The sequence below is a fragment of the Procambarus clarkii genome, chromosome 32 (genome assembly GCF_040958095.1).
Source record: "Procambarus clarkii isolate CNS0578487 chromosome 32, FALCON_Pclarkii_2.0, whole genome shotgun sequence".
Lineage (NCBI taxonomy): Eukaryota > Metazoa > Arthropoda > Malacostraca > Decapoda > Cambaridae > Procambarus > Procambarus clarkii.
In genome coordinates this window covers 30,954,897-30,979,854 of record NC_091181.1, presented here as the reverse complement: position 1 = coordinate 30,979,854, position 24,958 = coordinate 30,954,897, and the positions used below count along the sequence as shown (strand labels likewise).

General features: G+C 37.6%; 1 protein-coding gene across 8 annotated transcripts in view; it reads right to left on the bottom strand.

Moving 5' to 3' along the window:
- Positions 1–763: 763 nt before the first annotated feature.
- LOC123759349 (FGGY carbohydrate kinase domain-containing protein) overlaps positions 764–24,958 on the bottom strand; it is a 34,600-nt gene continuing 10,405 nt past the window's right edge. The window contains exons 1-13 of one of the 8 annotated variants that reach the window (XM_045744274.2): positions 22,146–22,271; positions 18,222–18,411; positions 17,007–17,118; positions 15,480–15,561; positions 14,763–14,918; positions 13,836–13,960; positions 10,625–10,801; positions 8,862–9,054; positions 7,421–7,571; positions 5,629–5,703; positions 5,102–5,222; positions 3,164–3,320; positions 764–2,657 (exon numbers count right to left, since the gene is read on the bottom strand). In XM_045744274.2, the coding sequence (XP_045600230.2) occupies positions 2,522–2,657; positions 3,164–3,320; positions 5,102–5,222; positions 5,629–5,703; positions 7,421–7,571; positions 8,862–9,054; positions 10,625–10,801; positions 13,836–13,960; positions 14,763–14,918; positions 15,480–15,561; positions 17,007–17,118; positions 18,222–18,404 (1,668 nt within the window). In that variant the 5' untranslated portion in view covers positions 18,405–18,411; positions 22,146–22,271 and the 3' untranslated portion in view covers positions 764–2,521. Of the gene's footprint in view, positions 2,658–3,163; positions 3,385–5,101; positions 5,223–5,628; positions 5,704–7,420; positions 7,572–8,861; positions 9,055–10,624; positions 10,802–13,835; positions 13,961–14,762; positions 14,919–15,479; positions 15,562–17,006; positions 17,119–18,221; positions 18,412–20,152; positions 20,240–21,940; positions 22,272–24,958 lie in introns of those variants that run through there. The other 7 variants (XM_045744275.2, XM_045744273.2, XM_069335111.1 and 4 more) reach the window with 7 other exon arrangements.

Below are 24,958 nucleotides of genomic sequence, written 5' to 3'. Positions count from 1 at the left end.
AAACGCATTGCGTAATAGTGGCTTTAGGCATTGTATGTACTAGCTCTATCTATATATCAATCCATTAATGTAACATCACTTGTATGTATATACCTTACCTGAATAAACATCTGAATCTGAATCTGAATCTGAAGTAATTTGTTGTAGACCAATGCAATGGGCAGAGCTAAAAATCTATAGACTTTTTTGTAAATTAGAGTCCGTATATCAGCAAGGGCACTTGACTTTAAGAGAAAAAATTATCTCATTAACATCAGAGGAATTAGCGGGAGTTAGGGACAGAGAGACTGGATAGTTTCCTGTAAAGTAGTCCTTAACATTAGTTAGGGATGCATGCTGGGATATTATTTGCAAGAACTCTGCCAATGGATAAGAAGAAACTACTGAATTTAATGTCAGTGTCAGAGATAAATAGTATTCCATCGTCATTGGCTAGCATTGGTTTCTTATTCAAGATCTTCGATACAAATATTTGGTAAATAGTGCTCCACGTTTTCTTCATGTTGCCCCTAGTTTGATTGAATTTATTTTCATAGTTTAGTTTAGCTCTCCTAATTATTTTAGACAGCCCCAAAGAGGACCTCCTTGAAACTTTTTTGGAGATGACCCTTAACCTCTACTTACTTCTCTTTGTTGCATTAAGTGCCCATGAGTCAACTGTGTGGGGCCAATACATAACCCAGCCAAAGACATTCTCTACTTCCTGTTTCTGTGGATATAATCTCTGAAATAACTGTAAAAGAATGTTAAAAAAAAAAGAATGAAAGAATACAGGTTTACACATTTGAAACCTTTTTAATATATATCAAGATACAATACATATGCACTAAAACTAGATGCTATTATTGAATCACAAAACATGGAATGCCTAATATTTTTAATATGTTAAAAATCTGCTCAAAGTTATCATTAAGCATAATGTTGAATTTTTTATGGAATGTCAAGAATTAAATTAGTATTTTCTCAGTTACCCCAGCCTACTTTCCAACTTGTAATTGCTCAAGTAATCAGCTAAGTGTAATTACATGATGAAAGCTACACTTGTGGAGTTCCATCTTTCTAGTACTCTTATCATATGATGCTTTGAAACTAAGTTTTGGCATCCACCGCATTCTCACCTAATTTGTTCCAACCGTCTACCACTCTGCTGTATTTGGAGAAAGAGAACTTTATAATGTTTTTTCAGCAGCTTTGTTTCCTTAACTTGATTTTTTGCTATACTTACTATGACTGTTTTTGAAGTTGCAGGTTGTGGATGACAACATTAAAGGCTTTCATGCACTCCAGAAAGATGTAATCCAGTCACCATTCTCTCTATGGCCATATCTTGGCAACTTTATAAAACGTGATCAAGTTCTTGAGGCATGCCTTTCTCTTTCTAAAACCATGTTGTCTCTCAGTTTCAAAGTTAATCCTTTCCAGATGTTCCAGAATTCTCTCCTGATTATCTCCACTATTATTTTAAATAGTACTGTATACAGGTCCGTGATAGAGGTTTGGCTACATGTGTGTATTTTTTCTTAAATATGGGAACCAGTTGGAATCTAGCATAATTCTGGTTAGTCCTTATTTGTTAATGACACATTGTAGATCTTAGTCAGAGGGCTACATAGTATTCTGCTGCCTTTTCAATATCCATGGTAAAATCTATTCTCGTCCTACTGTTCTGCGTACATCTAATTCTTTCAGGTATTTCTTTACCTCCTCCGTTACTACCATATTCTCCATAATATGGCTTTCATCCTACAAACAAACTGTGCCAGCCATCCACTCTAGCTTGATCTAGAATATTATATTGAGTTCTTTGCAGACCTCCCTGTTGCTTTTGGTGAGGACATTTACATCCTTTATTAGTCTAATAATTTAGTCCCTTAGTGTTTTCAGCTTGTAAAGCCATGTCATAGCATGACTGCTCTTTGTTTTTAGCCACTGTCATTTTCAAACAGACTCTTGGTGTCCCTCCAGACCCTATTGCATTAACTTCTAGCAGTCTTTTGTGCCTCTGCCTTTGCACTCTGTTGTTGGTACTTTTTCTAAACCTTATTGTTTCTGATTTGGCCACCTTGTACCGTCTCTTAAACTACAAGTTAGTTTTGTTGTTTTCTAGTTCTTTCCTGGGTGGCATGTACATTAATATGGCCTTCATGATATTATGTGCTATCTGTGCAGTGTTTGTGCTCCTCCCACTTTGCATGACATGTTTTTATTCCTTCTGATAATGTTAAATGATACGGTTAGTGTATGTACGTCTCCAAGCCACTTAACATGTTTGTACTCCACCTGCTCAATTTTCGTATTATGTTTGAGGTCCTCCTAGTCACTCCCATGGTGTGTTTGAGCTCTTACTGGTTACTTTTCATGGACTGTTTGAGCTCTTACTGGTTACTTTTCATGGACTGTTTGAGCTCTTACTGGTTACTTTCCATGGACTGTTTGAGCTCTTACTTGTTACTTTTCATGGACTGTTTGAGCTCTTACTGGTTACTTTCCATGGACTGTTTGAGCTCTTACTGGTTACTTTTCATGGACTGTTTAAGCTCTTATCATCATCATCACCACCACTTTGCACAGTGTATTTAGACACATGCATGATGTCTTTATACTCCTTCTGGTCAATTTGCATCTTTTTAAACACTGCATATTTTTGGTCATGGTACCTAAGGAAACAAGTATAAGACATACTGTTAGTATATTGGTCTCCACATCTACAATTTTAAATGCTTATTCATGTACTTTATTTTGGGCAAGTAAAGTCAATTTACAATATTAGGATATAAAATAGATTGGAGAATATTATTTTTAGACATGTGAGCCAATTAATCTGAAAATATTTATTAATAAATCAGCAATAATCCTTTATGATTTTGAGAAAACATGGAAACTAGACGACGTTCTGTACGCTCCTATATCTGGTTGTTCAACTTTATGTTTATTGAGGGCTGTCACACAGGCTGTTGCTATTTGGTACATTCTGGTTTGTACCAAACCAGAATGAATGAATGAATTCTCAACAGCAATGGTCTGTTTTGTTTTGCTGAATATATATATACACTATAATAGTCACATTAACAGGAAAAAGACATAGCAGACAAAGGATAGAACCATTAATGAAAGGAGAAAGAGAACTTTCATTTTTACCAAAGTTATGATACAGGGAAATCACCTTTTCCTAAATATCTCAGGTCTATAGCTCTGAGCTGTCCCTCCCATTGCCAGGGCTGCAGCAGTGACATCAGAATAGTTGCCAGATGCACTTGCTGCAAGCATGCTGGCTCCAAGTAAAACTGACTCCGTTTCATCAGGAATGAGCACTGGAACATCTGTCAAATGTTATGCATTTGACATTCAGTTAACTTATAAAGAACTACAGTACATATTTGGATTCTGAAATATAGAAAAGGTTATTAAAAACTAGTTTTACATGAAAGTTATATTGTAAATTATTTAATTACTACATATATAGTCTACAGTATCTTATAATATGAACATAGTATTGACATACTTCTTGTCTGGAAGACTCGCATCTATTTCTTGTTGGTACTGTAGCAAGTACCTGCTGCATTTTGACCAGTGGTCATCATAAGACCCCATAATGCTGTCATCATACTTTGATCACACCTGAGTCCCTTCAAGACAATGTAGCTAGAGCTCATTCAATACTGGCCATTGCACAATTAACATTTTCACATTCTGATGATGCATTAATAGTACATCCAACAATTTTACTTAATTGTTCTGATGCCCCAAAAACATGTCATCTCATAAAAAATATCCTAAAATTATTTCACTTCCCATCATTTATACCTGATGATGATGCAAGTCACACACCCATTTTTTTATATACAGTACATACGTAATTACTGTATTGTACTTTTCTTCGTAATTCTTTAGCAAGTCCTCAATAATCACTAACTTGCCAAGAAAATATCCTTTCATTATATTTTCGCCGAGAATCCTTGGAAACATTCATCTGTTATTTCACACCATTAAGCTCACTGGTGACCACCACAGATTACACAATTACATCTATGCTATAAGCGAGAATGTCTGTCTGGCTGGCTGAGACAGAGTAGGTATATGGATGGATAGATGGATATATTGTAGGATTGATTAATGGATAGATGAATAGGAAGATGAATAGGCAGATGGATGGATATATATATGGATAGAAAGATAAGTAGGACAGATAGATGTATGAATAAATGGATGCGTGGGAGAATGTATACGATATGATTCTTATTTCAATATAGCAGACAGCATAGAATTTATTTATTGGCACACACTCCCACACCCTGGGGGGGGGGGGGTGTTACCTTATACCTTGCAATTACCTTGCATTGATTTCAAGGGTCAAGGTCCTCGCAGCCGAGTCTGTGACCAGGCCTTCTGGTTTATGGTCTGGTCAACCAGGCTGTTAGATGTGACTGGTCACAGCCTGACATATAAATCCCAGCCTCCTATTAAGAGGAGCTTCAACAACACGATAAAATCCAACACAGGCAAGTGGCGTGAGTACTGTTCATCAATTCATGTCATTTAAATAAAATTTAAAAATTCCAAATAATTCATCAGACAACCCATTTGATATTTCATATTTGTTATAATAGCACAGAACAATAAAGCAAAATATCATAACATTTTTAGTAAACTACAAAATAAACAGTTAAAAGACAACTCCAATGCAGAATGCTACCATGAAAAATACAACCCGTTCTCGCAAATTCGTAAAGTCAATATTGACTTATTAACTACGTGCATAGGTGATATACTAAACATAATAGATACCCTTAAAAAGATTCATAGAAAACACCGACCTTACCTAACCTTGTTAGTATCTTAAGATAAGCATCTTATTGCTTCGTAATTACAATTATTACTTAACCTATACCTATTATAGGTTAGGTAATAATTGTAATTACGAAGCAATAAGATGCTTATCTTAACATACTAAGTAGGTTAGGTAAGGTCGGTGTTTTCTATGAATCTTTTTAAGGGTATCTATTATGTTAAGTATGTCACCTATGCACATATTTAATAAGTCAATATTGACTTATTAAATTTGCGAGAACGGGTTGGAAAAATACTGTGTTCATATACTAACCAAGGGCATCGACATGAGTACTGATGAAGAGGGGAGATTTGGAGAGTCCACCACACAATAACACACAAGTAATGTTGTGACCGGAGGTTGTTAGCTGCTCTATAATTTGTCGAGTCCCATACTGCCATTTGCAATATAAAAACATGCAGTTAGTTAATGCACAATCATGTGTATGAGCCAGTTCTGCCACTGTCCATCTATTTGCATCCAACAAACCATCGTTTATTTTGATGTTGGATGATAAATAACCGTTTCCTATTTTTTTATATTCTATTCTTGTACATCAATTCCCACTAATGAACTGAGTTTCAGCTGGACCATCAGTTCTAGTAACATGGCAACAGAGAAGGCTCATTAAACATGCATATGATATAAAGATCAGGGAGGATTATTTATTGGTATGAGCACAAAAGTTCACACATGTCTCAAGTACATGTTAAAAGCTAGTTCTATTATTAAAATGCTATGCACAACCCAAAACAAAGCAATTATGCTAGTAATTTGTATAATGCTAATACTGCACTTACAACCAATGCTTGCAGAGTTGCAACATACAGCAATGCCAAACTCTTGCTACTTGAATCCAGAGTGAGACCACATACCTGAAATAGAGCACATAGTATTACTGTAAAAATATATTTTCACATCTACAGTATAGTATTTCAGTTACTAAAACTCTAGTGCTGTATGCTATATTGTGCATATCTGTATATACTTTGGTCAATTTACATTTTCCAGTGTTTCATGTTATAAGATTTATCATAACACTTGCAATATTATTCATTTAGATTTTTCAGTGTCCTAAACATTAAGTTAAGTTTTTAAGATACAGTACCTTTAAACATCTTTATTTCAATTAAACTGAAGTGCATATCAGATGCAATAAGTAGGAAAAGGTAGATGTTAAGATTTTTTTAGAATGACCAATCCTTGAAAAAGAAAGCAATGTGAAAGAAGTTAAATATGATTAATTGTTATTTTGTATGAGAATTTTGTACATTAATGAATATATTCATCTTGTGAATCCAAAATCTACTGGAAAACAACATAATAATAATTTGCATTTGTACTAAATACTGTGCAATGCCTCGCACCGTACTTGCTGACCAAGGGAAGTGTTGCGGCACAACACAGGATGCCACCACATTTACTGAATAAAGTACTGAAAACATACAGCTAAGTACATACTGATTTAAATGAATAGCCAACACATTGGATTATGATTATCAACCGAATTGTGGTAATACTGCACAAGATAACAATGTAACATAATACAAGAGCTTGTGCACACACAACAACAACAACAAAGCACTCTTAGCAATTGTGTACTCACCTAGTTCTCACCTAGTTGTGCTTGCGGGGGTTGAGCTTTAGCTCTTTGGTCCCGCCTCTCAACCATCAATCAACAGGTGTACAGGTTCCTGAGCCTACTGGGCTCTATTACATAATTACAAGACTGTAATTATCATATCTACACTTGAAACTGTGTATGGAGTCAGCCTCCACCACATTACTTCCTAATGCATTCCATTTGTGTGGTCAGTTCCTCATGCATATGAGACCTGATTCATAGTAAACGAAAAGCAATAAATGCCCCATTCTAAGTAGCACAATATTATCACTCCTGAGCTCATGGGAGTGGTCCGTCTAATTACCTAAAGTAACAAAATTGTCGCTTGGATCGTCGATTTCTTATTGCATCAGCAGCCACCTAGTTTCATCTAATTTAATTAGAAAATATTATTTCAGAGTAAAAATATGTTTTTTCATGTTCTACATTCAGCACCAACATTGTGAGTAATATATCATATTTCTTTATTACTTTTGTAATGCTAGGAAGCTTTGGGTAACTTTGGGTAATTAGATGGACCCCATGACACTGGTTCTTAGAGACAACATGGGGAACCTGCCATGTCCAGTATATGTATAACCTTAATTATTTGGTTTCAGTTTTTGTCGAGTTTGGTTACACATAAATAGGAGCTGCCTCACATGAGCCAATAATACTTCTGCAGTTTCCTTTATTCTTATGTTATTCTCTCAGTAATTACATTTTTATATCCATAACAAGAGACTGACAATAACAATGCTTAAAAATATGTAGTTTTAAATATACTGTACTACAGTATTCAAGCAATTTATTTCATAAATATTTGGTTCCTATTAATAGAGTATTACTTATTATCACATTACCTGCTTTGTCCTCCTCTAACCATCAGTGTAAACAATTCAGAAAATTAAGGTGTATCCAAAACATTCTCATCTACACAACAATGAAAAACATGTACTCATATGAAGAAAAAGCCCTAGTGTACACACCATTCCCATCATGGAAGGGTCAGCCAGAGGAGACCTGTTGCCATGGAAGTCTGGATATACGTGTAAATCCTTAGTGAGGTATGTGGGACTAGACACGAAGTTCATGTCTGCCATTTCTTCCAATATCCCTTCAAGCCATTTATAGACATTTCTGCAGATTATTTCATATAAAAACATTATTACAAATAAATTAACATTAATTTTTTTTTAAATTAAGCAAGAATTAAAAAAATTAGATTACAAATAAAATACACTATAGTAATCACTAATTCAGATTCTAAGGGGCAAACCCCATCTGAGTTATAATGAAATTCCAGTAACTTGATTTTAATGTTATGATGATCTTTATATATTACAATTACTGTTTATGCTCAATTATCCAAAATACTGTATATGGGGCCTACGCCCATTCAAGTTAGCCGGACATTCCACTTAGCTGGACATTTAAGTTAGTCAAATTTTTACCTGAAAAGTACAAAAATTAAAGTATTTGAATTTATTTGGGTATTCATTTGCCAGATATCTTGGTAACCTGAATTTTTATTCGCAATCAGCAGTCAAAATTTTAATTCAAATTTATTCAGATTACCCAAAGGTTCAGGTTATTGGAATTCAGTAAGAATGCATGAATTCAGAAATTCATGATTCTGGAATGCAGGATCAGAATTCCAGAATTGAATTCCCATTTTTAAGGAACAAAGCTGGCCCCCCCCAAAAAAAAAAAAAAATTTGAATGTAATGAAACGCCATTTACTGGGTAAGCTCTGGAGGCTTCCTGGAGTTATCGGACTGATATACACTATAATAGTCTGGGGCTTCAGTCAATGGAATTCTGTCTACTGGGGACTACAAGCCAGAACCTGGCCCTCCTCAGGGAGGCGCAAGGAGCAATGGCCTAAGGAAACCCATAAAAAATCTAGATCTCGCTCCCCTATGGTCACTGATGGGTAAGCACCAGGTGAATGATCGAGTTATGACACCAACTGATCAGTGAGCTCCCAGTGTTGCCAGCTGATGGTGGGCAGCTGCTATTAGAGGGTGAGCAACCTAACTATAGGGTGGCTTGTTTTCTGAATGGTTTAGAGTGTCATGCTGTTATCTGTTTTGTTACATTCTACCTTTCTGGTGACTGTTTCCTCAGTGAGGGGTGATCAAGGCTCCCCTGCTCTCTGCACCTCTATGAGGGGACCAGGTTTCACTGTACAGAGCTTTATTATTATTATGCAAACTACCAGGCAACAAATGCAGAATTTTAATGTGAGTATTTCAGCTGCCCCACACATTGATGCTTCCTCAAGTAAGGGATTTTTAGGAACTTTTTCTATTGAAAATGCCTGGACTTTTCTGAAACATATAACCCCTTTTTTAATTTAGATAAGAAAATCTGTTGTCACATATATAAGGAAAGAAACCAAGATAAAGAAAGCAACTTTCTTCTTACTTATCTGTGCATTCCTTAGCAGCGGGATGACTTTTTATAATGTGATCTATAAGGCTACCAGTTGAACTCTGTCCACCCTCAGTAAGCCAACAGCCAGGAATCATTGCACTGTAGTAAGGTCCCCAAACACCCGGTACAAATATGGGATCTACACTCACACACATGTGACATGTTGATGTTCCACAGATTAGACCTGGAAACAGTTATGGAATCACTGTATAGACTGTAGCACTTTAGAGTATATCAAATCAAGCACTGAATATAATGAAATGCCCTTTTCTGGTGGAGATAACTGAGCAGGTCCTTGAAACATCAAATGATGGGATAACTACACCCACTGAACACCACAAAACTAGGAGCTGCTAGAGTAAAGGTTGCTATAAAAAACAAGGGAACAACCAGACCGCCTCCATCACCAGAAGAGAAGACCCACTAGAAATAGGCTATCATTGTAGACCTGTATCGTTTGTTAAGTCTAGTATCTAGTAACAAAAGAGACCAATCATCACTAAGGTCACCACAAAGGCAAGAGCCAGTATCATAGACCAGAGGCCCCAAAATGGCAGAGACTAGCAGTAGTACATTGGGGTGGGAAGATGGCAGCCCTGCAACAACTAGCAGAAAGACAGTAGCCACTGTGAAACTACTCAGTTAAGTGTGGAAACAAACGGGAAAGTCGTAACAACCTGACTGAAACAAAGAAGACAGGGATGAAGGAAACCATCAAGCTGATGGTCAGTTATGCCAGGCACAATAGAAGCTTGATGGCAGAACCCCAAAACTTGACTCTAGATGCCTGGCAGGAAAAAATAGGCAGTTATAAATAAGAACAATTAGCAAGTGTCCCTTCAAAAAGTGCAAGGCCACACAAGAGCAGGGACAGGTGCAACTGTAACCCCAGCACACAACTAATACTACACTCCCTATCAACAGGCCTTGAAGTGCAGAACAGGTCACAAGCATTACGTTATCTAGAAGTGAAGGGTCTGAAGAGTGGTCAGCTCATAGAGAAGGAACCCAACCCTTCAGAACATGCATCTCTAATGGGACAGGGCAAACAAGAGCTAACTACCAGAGAATAGAAACCTGACTGATGATGAAACTTATAAACAGCTTGAAGGGTTCATTAATGAAGAGAACAGTCATCTGTAAAAAATCTGTAGGAAATAATTCAGAATGCTCAAAAGATAAATGAAAGTGTAATTCAACAAATAAATATAGAGGACATTACAGAATTTACAAAAAGCACAAACCACTTTTTCATGAGGATTAAGAAAGTTTTCTGTAGTGATGGTAATGAAAATGGCACAACTCTGACCTTTCCCAGCTAACATTAAAACGACAATATACAACACACAGTGTGCACTTCAATGTAATATAGAAATACACTGTACTGTAAATTGTGGGGAGGGTGCATCATACTGTTCTGCATGCTAGGAGTGTGATTTCCAAACTTTACAAATCACCTATAATTCCCATGTTTCTGGTCCTGACCAGTGTGGGAACAAGTCTATACCATTATTCTGATTTATTCACTCACATTCTTTCATAAAATACTTCCACTAAACACAGTCCACATCTCCTCTAATATTTAATGCAAAACTTGCACTTTTCACTATTTTATTTAGTGAATGCAGGAACATAAGTGAAACCATAGCAGAAATCCCAACAGAATTGGTAAATTAATATATAATTTAAACAATAATAACTTTTATGAATGGACAACACAGTGTACAACAATTACAATATCTCATTTTCCTTACCTAATCTACCAATGAGATTTTTCTTGGACGTAGCATCGGCAGCCAATAGAGCAAGGCCTCCTGCATGAGCATCTATAATAGATGTTGCAACATGTGTACTCTCTGAAAGTCCCGACTCAAGAGCTGCAGCTGCTGACAACTTGCCACACTGGGTTCCCGGGGCCAACACAACCTTTCCTGATATAAAACCCAAACTGAGGAAATGAATTTGGTTGTAGTCTATTTTTAATGCATACATGAACAAAATTAAAATTTTAAATTTTTAAGTTATATAATGTCAACATTCTTAATATAATAAATCAAATAATGAACACAGTAAGCCTCACATAATTATCTTGAATGTAACTACAACACACTCTTAATTGAAAATAATTGTGGATATTTAATGTGGAACATTCCTATGTAAGGTATAAACTAAGAATTTATTTCAAGAATGCTTTGTTGATGACCTAACCTTCAGCCATTTTATTGTGACTCATCGTCTGCAATGCTATGTTATTCTCTGAATTATATGTACTGTAAATGCATAATAATAATAATTTTCAAAGAATGTTTTAATGATAAAACATTTATTTATAAATCTCTTCCTGCCTCTCTTCTCACAGCTGTAATTACACAACTGTGTAGTTGTTTCTTGCTTCTGCTTAAAGTGTTGGTACATGACTGTCTCCAGGATGAGGTTTACAAATCTGCCAGTACAAATGTCTTCCATTCTTGCTTCATATACCTCACAGTCTATTGCTTTCAAGTTAATGTCACCAGGTACCAACAATCATGATTTATCTTTATCAGCTCTTATTATAATCTCTCATGACCATTATGAGGCCCTCTCATTTATCATCCAGTTCCTCCTTTGTCCATGTGTTGCTTGCTGGTGGACTGTAGGCATTTATGATTATCAGTTTATCATCCTGATTACAAACCTGCAATGCCATTATGTCAACTTCTCTTGGGTTGTTGATAACTCTCTCTCTTACCTTGAAGTGTCTGTTCACCAGCAGAGCAACACTTCCACCTTATCTAATTGTTCTGTTATGTCTCCAAATTGAGAAGCCCTCAGGAGTATGACCTCATTTAAAAGATTTTCTTCAAGTTTTGTCTTTGACAATATCTGGCACCTTAAGTTGAATTATAGCTTTTAGCTACATATTTGTTTTTTCTCATTCCATCTACATTAGTATATAAAATTTTCAGTAACATGTTCTCTAGCCCTTTATGTCATTTGTGCACATGTATGTGTATGAATATGAACTTATAAAAGCAAACTAATATATAGAATCTTAACACTTTAATGTTCTGTCCTGTCGGCAAGTACTCGACCATAAATATACCGAGCATCTCAAGGACCAGCTGAGCAACACCTAAAGTGCTTGTACTCTATGTTTTCTCTTCTAACATTGCTCATATATTTCTAATATTCTTCATTTGACAACATTAATTCTTTTTTGTTTAATGTAATGAAATGCCTCTTTCCGGATGAGCCCCAGTGCTCCCTGAAGTTATCCTGCTTAGACTGATGCCAATTACTAGGTCACATCCGTCACAGTTCTGTTTGGCCAGAAGGGGTACCACAGCTAGAGCCTGGCCTCTCATATAAGTGCAGAGAGCAGGTGACACACTGCCACTCCACTGGGAAAGCATCCAGAAAATCTACTTACCAATTCACACCACTGCTAAGTTAAAATGAACCATAGCCCACAAAATCGTCAAATACTTTAAACTATGTGAACAAACGATCAACACTTTTGCAACTAGCTCAAACTGGTTAGTACCAAACTACTGTCACCAATGGGGCCTGGAGCCCCAGGGCTCCCACAACCACCAACCCCCATCCAGGTTACTTTTGGACTATATGTAAAATCTCAACCACCTGATCCTGGTTGGGAGGGAGGATATCAAGGAGCCACTGGCATTTACCCAGAAAGTGGCATCTCATTACATTCAATGCCGGTTTTCAAGGGAAGCCCCTTGTGACTTTCTGAAAGATAGCATAAAAGAAGTCAAAAGAATAGTCACTTGTGACTTCCTGAAAGGTGGCATAAAGATAGCAGTGAAGAGCTGCCAATGGACACAACAAATGATGCGCCCCTGGCTGAACCAGCCAAGCACCAAGATGCAAGGGACCCATCTGGAAAGTGTGCCGACTCAAATCTTTGCCAAAAAATAAGGGGAGGGCTACAAACAAACAAAATGCCTACCAGGCCTAAATGGACAAAACCTATGCCTCTAAAGAAAAGCTTGAAACTTCCTCACCCTACAACAAGTGGTGAGAGCCAACAGGAACACTGCCTTGAGAATAGAAACTTGGACCAAATGTAAAGCTGTAAATCATAAACAAGACAAAGATGAGGATGCAGTCAAGAGGACCAAGATGGCTCAGGAGCATAAGCAGACTAAAGTGAAACAAATCCCAGGACAAATTGTGGAATGGCACCGAGGCAGCATAGATGCTGAATCAAAACATCAGTGGTTCTGGCAAATGCTGAACGATAAAAGGCGACAGTATTAGGCATGAGATGTTGGTTAAGAAATAACCTAGACAGAAAGGAGAGTACTGTACAACCAAAACAGCATAAGAAAGATGACAGAGGAACAGTCTTTTCACTGGAAAGACAGAGGAACCCAGTGAAAGACCACTGTTGGATTCTTTTTGAACCCAGCAATGATCTGCACTGGAACAATGATTTTCTGGATGGTTTCCTGGTGGGGTGATGGAGTATCACCTGCTATCTGCTCCTCTGTGAGGGGGCAGGGCCACATTCTGGTTCTGGTCCTCAGTAGGCCAAACAGAACTCTGCAACTGATGTGACCTAGTAGTTGGGAGTAATCTTAGCAAGATAGCTTTAGGGAGCTACAAGAGGCTCCTCCCCCAGAAAAATATAAAAAGTATGGAAATGTTCACACATGATGTCCACACATACATCTATATTGATGTAACAAGTAAAATATAACTTCTTTCAGACTTTTCTGGCAGGTAATTTGCAAAGCATTGTAAAAAATACAAGCATGCAAATTACATTTTGAGTGATAGATATTTGGCTAAGGTGATCTCTGGATGGTCCAGATGGTCTGGATGATAAGCTATGCCCACATTGTGCTAAAAAAGAAGGGCTTTTTCAAAATTTTGAGATGTATGTTGTGTTTTAGCATCTTCGGAACATTTACTGTCATAGGTACAGAACACTAAAGTGTTAGTAGAAATCATACACACCAATTTTGTTCCAGTCATCATCAGCTAAATCTTCCAATCCAATGGCTTTGAAAAAGTTGTAGTCCCATCCCTGAGTCTGTTCATCACACATGTACGTCCACTTGCATACCAATGAGCACAGTGACCTTTGGAAAAACCAAAAGTAAGCTTGACTAAAAAGTAAACTGCAAAAATAAAAACTATTATACAGTACAGGTATTAGAAAACTTGACTGAGTGATGGACTGCAAGGAATGCTCGTGCCCTACTGAACATCAAAAAACATGTATACTTTACGCAGGCGATGAGTCACAATAATGTGGCTAAAGTATGTTGACCAGACCACACACTAGAAGGTGAAGGGACGACGACGTTTCGGTCCGTCCTGGACCATTCTCAAGTCGACACTCGACTTGAGAATGGTCCAGGATGGACCGAAACATCATCGTTCCTTCACCTTCTAGTGTGTGGTCTGGTCAACATGTATACTTTACATCCACTCTCTGAACTTCTGTAGTGTCAAATATAACTTGCTCAACTTAGGGACTTCATGAGATGCCTCAAATTGCCTCAAATCAAAGTTAGAATATTTATACAGTGCAATTATTGTTTGCCTTATTATCCAAGGGTGACACATTTTCTTCAAGAAGTTGCATTTATTCATTCAGGTGGGATTTTTCTGAGTTTTGCCTTGATCTCTGAAGCTCACCTCACCCAATAGAGATAGCTAAATCCTGGTCCTGGCTCCCAGGAGGCAAGGGCGAGTCACAAAGGCCTGATGAACTTTCAAAAGGCTAGGCTGGATCAGAGCATAGTTCTGGGAGTTACTGAGGAGGCCCTCCCAAAAAAGACACATGGATAGAAAGGCACAAATGCACACTAAAATAAACTGCTATAAACCCCCTTCAACATGAACAACAACATATATAGAAATTTGAAAATAACTCACCTCGAAAACTGCCCTGTGGATTTCAAGGTCAGGAAATCTGGCAAGTCCAAGAAGTGGGCGGCCATAGCCCATGTGTTTTTCATATGCTTCTTTAGCCAAAGGAGCTTGGGAGTCTGCATTTCTAGTGACACTTTCCCTCCCACATATTTCAATACACTAGAGACAAGAAAACAAAAACATAAAACATCTTAAATATGGTAGTTAGAAATCTTAAAACAATCTGGAGTAATGAACAGAGTAAATACAGTATAATAAACATGTGATGTTGGTGGTTGTATTTATTGTGACAGCAGTTATATTTATTGTGGATGTAGTTATATTTATTGAGATGGCGACTATATTTACCAGAGTTTACCGGGTAAACTCAGTTTAACAACAATGACTCAGGTCCCTGCTTGCCAACTACCATGCAACAAAATCAGCATGAACGTGAAGTTCTTTAACTCAGGAAACCCAGATAGGAAGGGGTGCTGCCACATGGTACTGGCCCAAATAATGCAATTAGAGGTTAGCAGAGCCCTCTTCTTGGTGGCCACTTGTAATGCCAAGGGAGGGTTTAAAGGGTTTTTAAGTTTTTATAAAGAAACTTCTGTTAATCATCCTTGGCTTTGTAATGTCTTCTAAGGTGACACCCTAGCACCTTAATGATCCTGTAGACCAACCTAAGAAGTTCCCTCTGGTTCCAGTGCTAGAAAATAAATTTTAAATGTTCCTTACTTGTGATCCTGGGAATTGATAAATTCAGCTTCTTGCTTTGCTCTATGATCCATCCACATCACTATATTGAAGTTGTTTTTACCTGAAATATCATAACTACATTATATAACTACTTCAATCATTATGCATTACCGTACAGTACTGCACAATTTGTGCATCTTATGAGTACCTTTTCTTATTTTATTTTCCTAGCCAGACAAACCAACAATTCTCCAAGTACTGATACTTATCAATTAATTTTACACATAAGAGGCTGTTCTGGAAACTGAAATATACTGGAAGAATAACAGGGAGACTTCTGATATCGATGAAAATTTTTTGTAACCGACATAAAAATGAGGGCAGTTATCAGAGACAATGTATCAGGCTGGAGAAATGTTACTAGTACAACTGGGTTCGGTAATAGCATCAGTAATGTTCATTGTTTACATGAAGGATCTACTAGAAGGAATACAGAATTATATGAACATGTTTGCTGATGATGCCAAACCGGTAGGGAAGATAAGAAATAGACAACTGTCATACCCTTCAAGATGATCTGGACAAAATGTATAAAGCAACACTTAGCTGATTGATGCCTTTTTCTCACACATTAGTCATTGGGGTCAGGAAGGTCAGCTGAGGCTGTCATGTTCTCAGACTAACTGGGTCATTAGTTATTATATGTATATATTATACATGTGTTATTATGTACCGTATTGGTATGGTAAGAATTGTGATTATGGTGGGGGGGGGGAAGGGGGAGTATCAGTGCATCATATTTTTATGCAAAGTCCATAGCGACTTATGTTTTGATAGAGTACTAGTGACTACGTTTACCAAGTTCCTAGCAAATTTAAATTTGCCATGTTCGCAAAGACTAAGTATGTTCGGCCCATAGTGACTTTAAAGTTTTGGTCAAATCCATTGATTTAAAGTTTATGACCAATATTGACTTAAAAGAATTCGAGTTTGTACTATTCTTACGTGTATCTAACTGCGGTTTAGTGCATCAATGTTCTAATAAGTACCTTGTACTGTATATAATGTAAATATTACTGTTTTTATATTACATGTTATTGCACTTTTATTATGAACTCACCCAGTAAACTGGTAGTCTGTCTGATGTAGTTTTCCCTTACACTAAACATATATCTTAAGGCATTCAAGCATTCTTTACTATTAACCAAGACAACACGAAACTTACAGGAAGCCAAGGGTTTTTGCCCAAAGTGCTATGCGTGTTAGTGGCTTTGCAAAAATGTAAAAACACCAATACTAATAAGCAATGACAATCGAATATTAGGACAAGAAATTTGCACTTAACAAAAAACACATTGTCTCTATTGACACAAAAGATGAATAACTGTTTTAAAAAATCAATCTGCAGACAGAATTTTACTTGACTATCAAACCATAAACACCTAGATCTTGAGAGTGTGCCTAAACTGATCATGCATACAACTATAAGAAAATCCTTTCCATTCCCCCCCCCCTTCCTTCCCACCAAAGACAAAAGTTGACTTACTGTATTTACAGAGCTCTTACCAGGACTGACAGCAATGGGCTCAAGATCCTTATCCAATACTACTAGAGAACATGTTGCAGTGAAGCCCAAACCCTGAATCTGGGACTTTTCTTCTATATCACAGGTTACAGCCTGAAAAATTTAGTCTGCATTTTCTTAAAATACTGCCTTACCAAGGGTCTAGAATCATGTCTTTATACCCTCTTTTCAGTATAATTTGTTTATCAACAGATTGATCTACTTGCTATATTCTACTTCAAAATATTAATTGAGAGGCTCTTCAACAAATACTTTTGGTATATTTCTACTAATTTTTTTAACTGTCAAGTGTTATTTGTGAGTGCACATACATGTGACTAATAATGATATAATGTATACACACAACAAGCTCTACTAAAAGAAACTAGTGAATGGGTAGGCAACATCCTTCTCACCCTCTCTGCTGCATGATGTAACACTTCCATGGCTCTATACACAAGTTAGGTCAGCTGTCTATTGTACACCAACAATAGTCATAATATAATTTATAATGAACAACACAATCACAATAACATGATGTATCAATGAGAACATACTGAAACAATATAATGGGCTCAAACTCACATCCCTGGACTCCCCAACCAGGCTGTGATTCATAGATCAGGCTGTGAACAGCAGCATCCAACAGCCTGGTTGACCAGTCCACAACCAGGAGGCCTGGTCGAGGACTGGGCCGCGGAGACGTTAAGCCTCGAAATCATCGCAAGGCAAGGTAACCCAGATCCATGCACTATCAACTGAACTATGATAAACTCAAAAGTATCTCAATCAGAAGTTCTACATTATTTTCTTAGTGTTTCAAGGATCCATCCAGTACCACATGGCTCGGTCGGAAATGGATACAGTAATTAATCACTTCCTGTGGCAACATATCAAGGAGCCATTCAAGAGAAAAAAAAGAGAGAACCCACTAGATAACCTATATTAGGTGTTTATCCAAAATAAGGTAGCTATAGAAAATTTTTAATATGATGTGCCACTAGGAGTCAATTACCACTATTACTGTATTGGATATGGGAACCTGCTAGAACAGGAATCTACATTACTGTATTTACATTGAAGGCTTTTTTTTTAATGTCTAAATTGACTAAAATATATCATATTAAGATATAGTAGTTATGGGTTAAAAAAAAAAGTGAAAATAGAATCCCAGGAAAGATAACAATAAAATAATTATTAAGTTAAAGTAATCATACCTTCACTGACTGACATACAGCTTGCCATATTTCATTGGAGTCTTGCTCATAATAGTCAGGCTTGGGGTTAGAGACAGTGATAGGGACACTGTGAATTCCAACAACAGCACCAGTGTGCCTGACAAGAGCTGCACGGACGTTACTCGTACCAACATCAACTCCAACATAGTATATATCTGCCATAATTGCACTGAAAATGTATTTAGCAAAAATCATTTTATTGCACACTGCAGCACATATACAGTAGTTCATTACAGTATCTTCATTATATGAAATTGAAATTGAAATTGAAATAAGTTTATTGAGGTAAAATACACACAAAGGGATGAGGTAGCTCAAGCTATTCTCACCCCATTCAGTACAACGTGTTAATATATACATATACACACATCACAAATAAACATATTACCAAACATTCTGAGAGGTAAAAATATACATTTCCTCCCTCACAAGTAGTATGGTATCAGACGTACACACAAATACTTTTATGACCTAGGTATACTGTATAGACAATTTGCAAGACACCTGCAGATAATTCAACAAAATATTACAATCTTGGTGCAAAATTCTTATATCTCTCAAGAATATCATCAACCTTTCCGTTGTGACACATCCAGGCTATTTGTTCAGGAACAGTCCTTATCTCAGTGTTTCTATATACACTAATCAACGGACAATCAAGAATATAATGGGCAAGGGTGTGAGACCTTAACATACCACATAGTTTACACTTCGTGTCATTACCATGAACATCTATCCCATATTCCCAGTAATATTTGTACCCAAGCCTGAGCCGCATGTACACAGAATCACTCCAAGCATTTCTCCTTTTACCATAAGTGAAATGGGTGTTTTGACTCACATACATGTAGTGTTGCATGGTTTGACTACTCTCATACATTATCTCTCTCCTCTCCACTCCCGCCTGTGCCTGAATATTTCTGATTTTGCTTCTTATTTGTCTCATTGTGAATTCACATTCAATGTCAACTTGTGGTTTTGATGTGGCACGTTTGGCCAAGTCATCCGCCACCTCGTTGAGCTCTATTCCAACATGAGATGGAATCCACATGAATTTCACACTATAACCTTTCAGCTGTATCTCAGTTATTCTTCTCTTACAGTCCTCCACTATAGACATGAAGACTGGGTTTCGACTGTTTAAGGACTCCAGTGCTCCTCGGCTATCGACAAATACAAAAACATTTTTGTCGTCATGACGTACTTCCTCCAAACACGCCAGAATGGCCTGCAGTTCAGCTTGTGTGGATGATATATAATTACTAAGCCGGAGTTCAATTATCCTGTCCACAGTCCCAAACTCCGTATAATCCCTTATTAGGACACCACACCCTGCCCTGCCATCCTCCGCCACCGACCCGTCGCAATATACATGTAAAGTGTTGCCTCTTGGTAACCGAGATATCATGCTTCCATACAAACACCGTAATTGTCCCGGTTCATGATGAATCTTTTTCACCTTGAGGGGTACAATTTCGACGTCTATTTTCTGTACTTTCCAGGGAGCAGACATATTACACTTTCGAGAGGGTTTACAGCAGTCAAGTACGTCGTATTCCCTGAGGTCATGAGCTAATCCTCTCGTATAGCGTGTCTCCCTCAGTTTCCTGGAAGTGTGTACGTCACTCAAGCAGGTCTGAACGCTCTCAAACAGCTTATCCCCTCCTTTTCTCCGCATGAAACGAATAGATACTCTAGTGTTAATGTCACGGACTCTATCACACACACTCTGTAAATTTAATTCTTCATTATATTGTACAGTATTATGAATGTATTTTTGTGGTGTGAGGTACTGTATGTAGGGGTGCTATACTGCTAGGTCAATTGCTCTATCAACACCAACACAGAAATGTATTGATAATTTGCCACATAAAACTGTTCAAAATAAAATGAATTCAGCTGCAGTTAACCTGAAAAGAACAGAAATAATATCTTGTATATCTTGCAAGAGTGCCAGCTAACAGCACACTGAAGCTTCTGATAAGGCAGAAATGATAAGCAATGGGCCTAAGATCATACAGATAAAAAGATACGTAACGAGACTGACATTTATATAAAGATACATAAGCATATACATTAATATCCAAGGATTGAATTGTGAATAGACAAATAGATTTACTGTATCTACAAACCAAGTATTCAATGTAATGAAACGCCTCATTCTGGTAGAGCGTTGGATGCTCCATGAAGCTATCTCAGTTAGATGGCTCCCCACAATGCAAGAGTTCTGTTTAGCCTACTGGTGAAAACAAAAAACAAAACAAACAAGCAACACTTGGTTCAACTAGACCCCTGGTTCTTAATGACAACCCCCCCCCCACCGAATAAAGGTTCCTCTCCTCATCAGGGCCACTATATCTATAGTGGCCCTGTAAATCCTATAGATCTATAGGTAAATTCAGGTAAATTAATGTATTTCATGAGAAAGGAAGTGCTTTAAAATCAGCTTATTATGACCACTAATGAGGCAGCAATCCCAATACTAAATGCTTCAGTTACTGCAGTGTTATTTGTGTATAAAAAAATATTGTTCTATATTGTGTAAGAAAAATGACTGACAGATCATCCAGTCTCACTTGGCTAAACGTAATCAAGAAGCCCTGAAATTAAAACACACAATACCTGCTTGATACCTGCTGGATGGGGTTCTGGGAGTTGTTCTACTCCCCAAGCCCAGCCTGAGGCCAGGCTTCATACCCAAGACTTCTACAAATTAAGAGGTATTATCAGGCAACATCACCATGACAAGGCAACTGAGGAAAGGATAGAACAACAAATCAATGAATCTGTATGCTGCTACAACATGGTTGCAACTGACAATCCCAATTATTATGAATGAAGAGGAGGAGGACGCGGGAGAGAATAAGTAATAGCGAGAATCTGTCTTGGATACAAATATCCATTGAGATTCGGAATGGAAACAATAGCTGAGCAACAGAGTTGCAGAATCTGCAGTGAGTGACAGACACCGCCTTGACCACTACCTGAGAGAGTGTGGACATCTAAGAATCATTAGAAATATGTGTAGAATAATAAACCCCACATAGTTTGAGTTAGGAAACACTATTTGTCAAATATAGATACTGTTCTTAAAAGATCCCATCATTTTGCACCTGTAAGATAACTTAAGATTTTAAGGGTTGACAAATGCTGTCATTTTTTTTATTGTTATTTTTTTCTCATGTGTATTTCATATATATAAAATGCTGAACTGTAATGTCAATCCTGACCTTAAAAGCTTCCTAGAAGGTTGTAAAATCCCATGAGCACCACACCAGAAACAAATACTTATTTGATACTCCAAGAGTACGACTTAATCAAACTAGAAATGCTTTACAAATCAAGGTACCCAGAATAGGGAATGACCTTCCCAATCATGTTAAAGATTGTACCTCTCCCAACCAGTTTAAGATAAAAACTATGCACTACCTAATTAAATCCCTAAAATGTCAACCCATGTCTACTATTCTAAACAATGCTGTTTGTTGACCAAATTGTATTTTGCTATTTTTTTCTGTCATGTTCCCCTACTTTTTTTAATTTTTGTATTTTCTCAACTCAATTTATACTTTAATCTCAATTAGTATTAAGTTTTAGTCTTAAGTGTTTTTCCTGCCCGAAACGCTTTGCGTAATAGTGGCTTTAGGCATTGTATGTACTAGCTTTATCTATAAATCCATCAATGTTTTGTATCTCACCTTGTATGTACTGTATGTACTTTAACTGAATAAATACTTGATTTGATTTGATTTGAATGTTAATCTTGTTTGATAAACTGTTCACTTAAGACAATTAAGCAAGTCCCAGTTATGTCTGGGTACAAGTGACAGGATGAACAACCCAGCGGGGTTTCTTCCTATTGGGGAGTGTTGTACACACTGCTATAACGGTGTGTCCACTCACAGGATGAGTGCCACTGCCCAATAAACTCGCCCCTCAGGGCCAAAATTTAAGGCTTGCGAAGGTCACCGCTCCTCCTCCTCCTCCTCCTCCTTGTTGTTGTGGTGTGTCCGAGGGGCTACGACTGACGGTCTAAAAGTTATCTCTAAATTCCGCGAATTTTTCACATTCCATTATATAATGACGCAAAGTATGCGAATAACACCATCAATAGTGTCCAATAAATGTGTAAGTACTTCATTCATAATGATGTGCTGCCCGAAATCTTAGCTTAGTATACATACATATACATACATATATGTACTGTATGTATGTACATGTATGTATGAGTATGTGTACATGTATATATAACATTAATAGTTTTGTAACTAGCGTCAAAAGACTGTTATTTGCTTAGCTAAACGAACTAGAGGGTTCAGTTCCTGAACCGATTATGAGCCTCTGTAATCCTTTACACCACCGCCCACGAGAGTGGTATGGGGTGCATAATAAAGAAAGAAATTGAAAATCTAAAAGTAGCAAAATTGTAATTAAAGCAAAATTACGCAAAGCGTTTCAAGCAAAACTTAAAATAATTTGTACAAAAATTATTCAAATGTGTGAAAGGGTAAAAACTCTTTAATACTAAAAGAGAAGTAGGCTAACAAAAATTGAGAAAGTTCAAGAAAATAACAGATGAATGCAATAAAAAGGTAATAGTTAAAGATGACAGGCATATATACTATTACATTATGGAGTCAGTAGTTCTACCAACTGTACATTAGTTTGTTTACATTAATAACAGAACGTAAATACTCTAATGAGTAATTTACAAAAGCAACTGGAACATAACATAGAGTAGAGTAATAAAGTATAATTTAAGTTTAATGTAATAACCCTTGAAATATAAATTAAGATCAAAATAATTTTAAATAATAATTATTTAAATATAAAATAATAATTTGCAGTTCCCGTGGCGCAGTGTTAAAGCACTCGCCCGGATACAAATCCAGACCAAATTTTTTACTTGCGAAGCACCAGTCAAGTGTTTTACCACTGCGCCACGGAGACTTTCTATCTTAGAAAGCAGTGAGGAGTACCGCTTAGGCAATTCTCTGGGAATTATCCCTAGCCTGTATAAGGTGTTTCATGGACGGTTCCAAGATTCAAGATATGTTTCAAGAACGGTTCCAGGATATGTTTTAAGAACGGCCTCAAGATATGTTTTAAAAGCGGTTTTAAGATATGTTTTAAGAACGGTTTCAAGATATGTTTTAAGAACGGCCTCAAGAGATGTTTTAAGAACGGTGAGGTGTTTTTAAGGAAGAGGGACAAATGACCAACACTCGTTGCATTGTGCAACCGATAAAAACAATGTATATATTTCTTATCAGCTGCTGATTCATCACCATTTTTCAATATACAGTGACGGTGTGGTTGTTTTCAGGTCGTTCAGTGGTCACAGCATTCAGTCATCGGGGTGGTGACATCATGTTGCGCTCTAGTAGTGACATCACACGTTATGCACCACCGAAGTCAACCATCAACCCATCCATTATTTTTGCATTCGGAGTCGAACATGATCATACAACTTCCTTATCCACCACACGCTGTTGACAAAGGTTGCAATGTGGGTTGACGGGAGACATGCACGCCCATGGTGGTGGGCGTGACATGGGTGTGACACACATACACACACACTTTGGGGGCCTGGAGGCTGAGTGCACAACACTCAGGTGTCGTAATCCTGGGGACCGGGGTTCAATCCCCGGCGATGGCAGAAACAAATGGGTAGAATTTATTTCACCCTGATGCCCGTTACCTAGCAGTAAATAGATACCTGGGAGTTAGACAGCTATTACGGGCTGCTTCCTGGGTGTATGTGTGTGTGCAAAAAAAAATTTAGTAGTTAGTAACAGTTGATTGATTGACAGTTGGGAGGCGGGCAGAAAGAGCAGAGCTCAACCCCCGGAAGCACAACTAGGTGAATACAGCGGCTCACCTGGCGTGGGGGTCACGCCCCGACGCCAGAAAGTTTTGCTGTAACTGTCAAGAGAAAATTTGCGTAATGTGACGCATTACTTTCTCCACGTCTGAGGTTGAGACACGGACGTGATCTACTGTCGATGGCAGGGATGGTGGTGATGGTGGTGGTGGCAGTGTTGGTGGTGGTGGTGTTGGTGGTGGTGGTGGTGGTGGTGGTGGTGCTTACCTAACAGTGTCTACCGGGGAGTAAGGTCTTCCTCGTTATGCCCCGCCTAATTGTCTTGTTGTGCCTGTTGCATTACAATTTAACTATTCTGACTTTCAAACTCTTTGTCGAATTTGGCCTTAAAGTTGTGGATGGAGCATGGGTTGCGTCGTCTGCAAAGATTGACTTACACGAGTTCATTCCTTCAGGAAGGTATTCACATCAATTAAGAATAGTAGTGGTCCAAGGACCAACCCTTTGGAGACGCCACTTGTTGCCTTCCTGCGACTATATGCTTCATCTCTGACTGTGACTGTTTTCTGTGCTTCAGGTGGTCCTTCAGGTGGTCCTTCAGCTGGTCCTTCGATTGACATCGAGCTGGGAGCGAGCTAGGGAACAGTGATCACAAATAAATCAGATTTAGCATAGAATGGAATAGATTTGTAGGAGAAAATTATGTTAAAGTGCCAGATTTCCGAAAAGCTGATTTTAATGACATAAGAAATGTTTTAGGTGTAATAGATTGGAAAGTCCTAGACATGGGGGGTGGGCCGGTCTTGGAGAGAGACGTGAACCCAGCGATGGGCGACATAAGAAAGGATTTCGACCTGCATTCAAAATATAGTTTATTTAAAAATATTCTAAG